The sequence below is a fragment of the Octopus bimaculoides genome, chromosome 24 (genome assembly GCF_001194135.2).
Source record: "Octopus bimaculoides isolate UCB-OBI-ISO-001 chromosome 24, ASM119413v2, whole genome shotgun sequence".
NCBI classification, from domain to species: domain Eukaryota; kingdom Metazoa; phylum Mollusca; class Cephalopoda; order Octopoda; family Octopodidae; genus Octopus; species Octopus bimaculoides.
The window spans coordinates 9,924,919-9,927,019 of NC_069004.1; the positions used below are offsets into that span (position 1 = coordinate 9,924,919).

A 2,101-nucleotide genomic window follows, 5' to 3' on the forward strand; every position below is an offset into this window, starting at 1 on the left:
TAGCACATTGAAAGAATCCGAGAGATTCAGAAAAAATATCTGAGATCTAAAGGGATTAAGTTATACTTTTATATATATAAAGTTGACCAGTAAAGTGGACATTTAATTATGCTAGAAATAGACCATATGTTGTGTCTACTAAGACCTAGTATTTCTCAAAAGAAATTCAGCGAAATATCAAACCGTAAGCGGGCAAGACATTGAAAATTACATATATAAAATTAGAAAGTTATTCGCGGACAAAGGTTTCGGAGGTTATACATACAAATGAAAAGTCAAACAAAAGAAAGTGACACTCATCGCATTAGTTGGAAGGAAAGACAGAGAGAGACAAAGAGATGGACTGACATGAAGATAGACAATAGTATTGAAAAACGTGTGAGGAAAAAAAATGCAATTTGCAGGTAAAAGAAAATTAATGAATATGGCGAAAACATGGTTTCTTTACTTTTTGTGTCTTATACAAAAAAGGAAAAACATTTTACTGAAGGCAAAAGCGTAACAAAAAAATATTAAAGAAAAAAAACAGGTTTTAAAAAATTATTTTAGCGGTGGTGCAAGCGAACAATGGTGGTGGGGGGAGCACAGGATGTTTACAAACAATAAAATGATTTTCCTTTTTGTGTTTTGAAAGACAATCGTGAATAAGTAAAAATACTCCGACTCATGCGAGAGAGCTAAAATAAATTAAGTCCGCTGAAAATAAATAAAATGTATTGAAATCTCACCTGATTTAGATAAATTATTACTACTGTCACTGCAACTATGGCCAAAGCAATAATTCCGTATTTAAAATACGAGTTGCGATGCTTTTGTGCGATAATTTCAGTGTCGTTCGTATTTTGTGATTGATTTTCTCTTTCATCGTCTGCATTGATATCTTGAAGGGATTCCTCGGAACCACTCTCAGAAGACACTAGTTGCTCTGCATCTGTAATATACCTTGTCATGTTTGAAAGTTTTCGTGCACAAATATACAAGACGACATCAGCAAAGATCAATTAACCCACTTTCTAGTTTTTCCCTGTATTTATTTCAAGGCCGTGTCAACTTCTCCCTCCAAACTCTTACCTTTTCTCTCTTTCTCTTTGTCTTCTTTTTCTCACACTGTATAATAACTTCCAAATAACTCACTCCCCCTTCCTCTCTCAACTCTTTTATTTCTTTCTTCCTTACTCTTTCTCCCTCTCGTTCTTTCTTTCTGTTCCTCTCTATCTCTTCCTCTACTCCGCTTTGCTTTTCAATACCTGTCAGGCCGTCAATTATAATATATATTTCGGCACTGTCATGGTATTAGCTGTCAGAATTGAAAGTAGAAAAATCGGAAGGAACGTTACTGCTGGTTTGAGTTGATTCTTTGGCTACTGACAGCTAATACCATGACTGGCCGGAGCGAGCTATATGTCTCTCTCTCTCTCTATCTATCTATCTATCACTCGAAAGTTATTGGAACAAATTTGACACCTATATCCATGCGTTTGAAAACACACAGAGTATAAGGGTACTACTAAAGCAGAGTGGTCCCGAACGCGCAGTCGCGCGTCCGCGATAGCTAGTCGTGAGTGGTCGATCCTATTATTTTTAAACTTCAAACTTCATTTGTTTTCTATTTTGATAAATTCTCTCTGTTGAAAATTATATTTTTATATTTTAAATAATTTGCAATTTCAGAAAATATATTTTTATATTAAATTTGCGTTTTCTAATTTGATAAATTCTACGGACACAAACAGAGGTGAACGAATGATAGATAGATAGAGAGAGAGAGATAGTGAGATAGACAGACAGATAGATAGCTCCGGCTAGTCAGTAGCCAAAGAATCAACTCAAACTAGCAGTAACGTTCCTTGTCAGTTCTACTTTCAATTCTGACAGATAATACCATGACAGTGCCTATATTTCATATGTAGTCTTTGCGGTGTATGCGGGATATTAGAAGTAAGACACCGACCTTCTCTTCGTCGACGCAGACCTCTCCGGTGGTAACGCACCCTTCCACGTGGCCCGACCCGAACGCTAAAAATAGCAGCTGCTGTTCCTCACCTCGTCGAAGCGCTCACACGTCCAGCGCTCTCGACTACCCCGATCGAAAGGCCCAATC

General features: G+C 36.9%; 1 protein-coding gene across 1 annotated transcript in view; it reads right to left on the reverse strand.

Moving 5' to 3' along the window:
- The window catches only part of LOC106872472 (uncharacterized), a 17,771-nt gene extending 16,728 nt beyond the window's left edge, over positions 1-1,043 (reverse strand). The window contains exon 1 of the mRNA XM_052976165.1: positions 729-1,043. Coding sequence (XP_052832125.1) covers positions 729-950 — 222 coding nt within the window. The 5' untranslated portion in view covers positions 951-1,043. The remainder of the gene's footprint in view (positions 1-728) is intronic.
- Between the last annotated feature and the right edge of the window lie 1,058 nt (positions 1,044-2,101).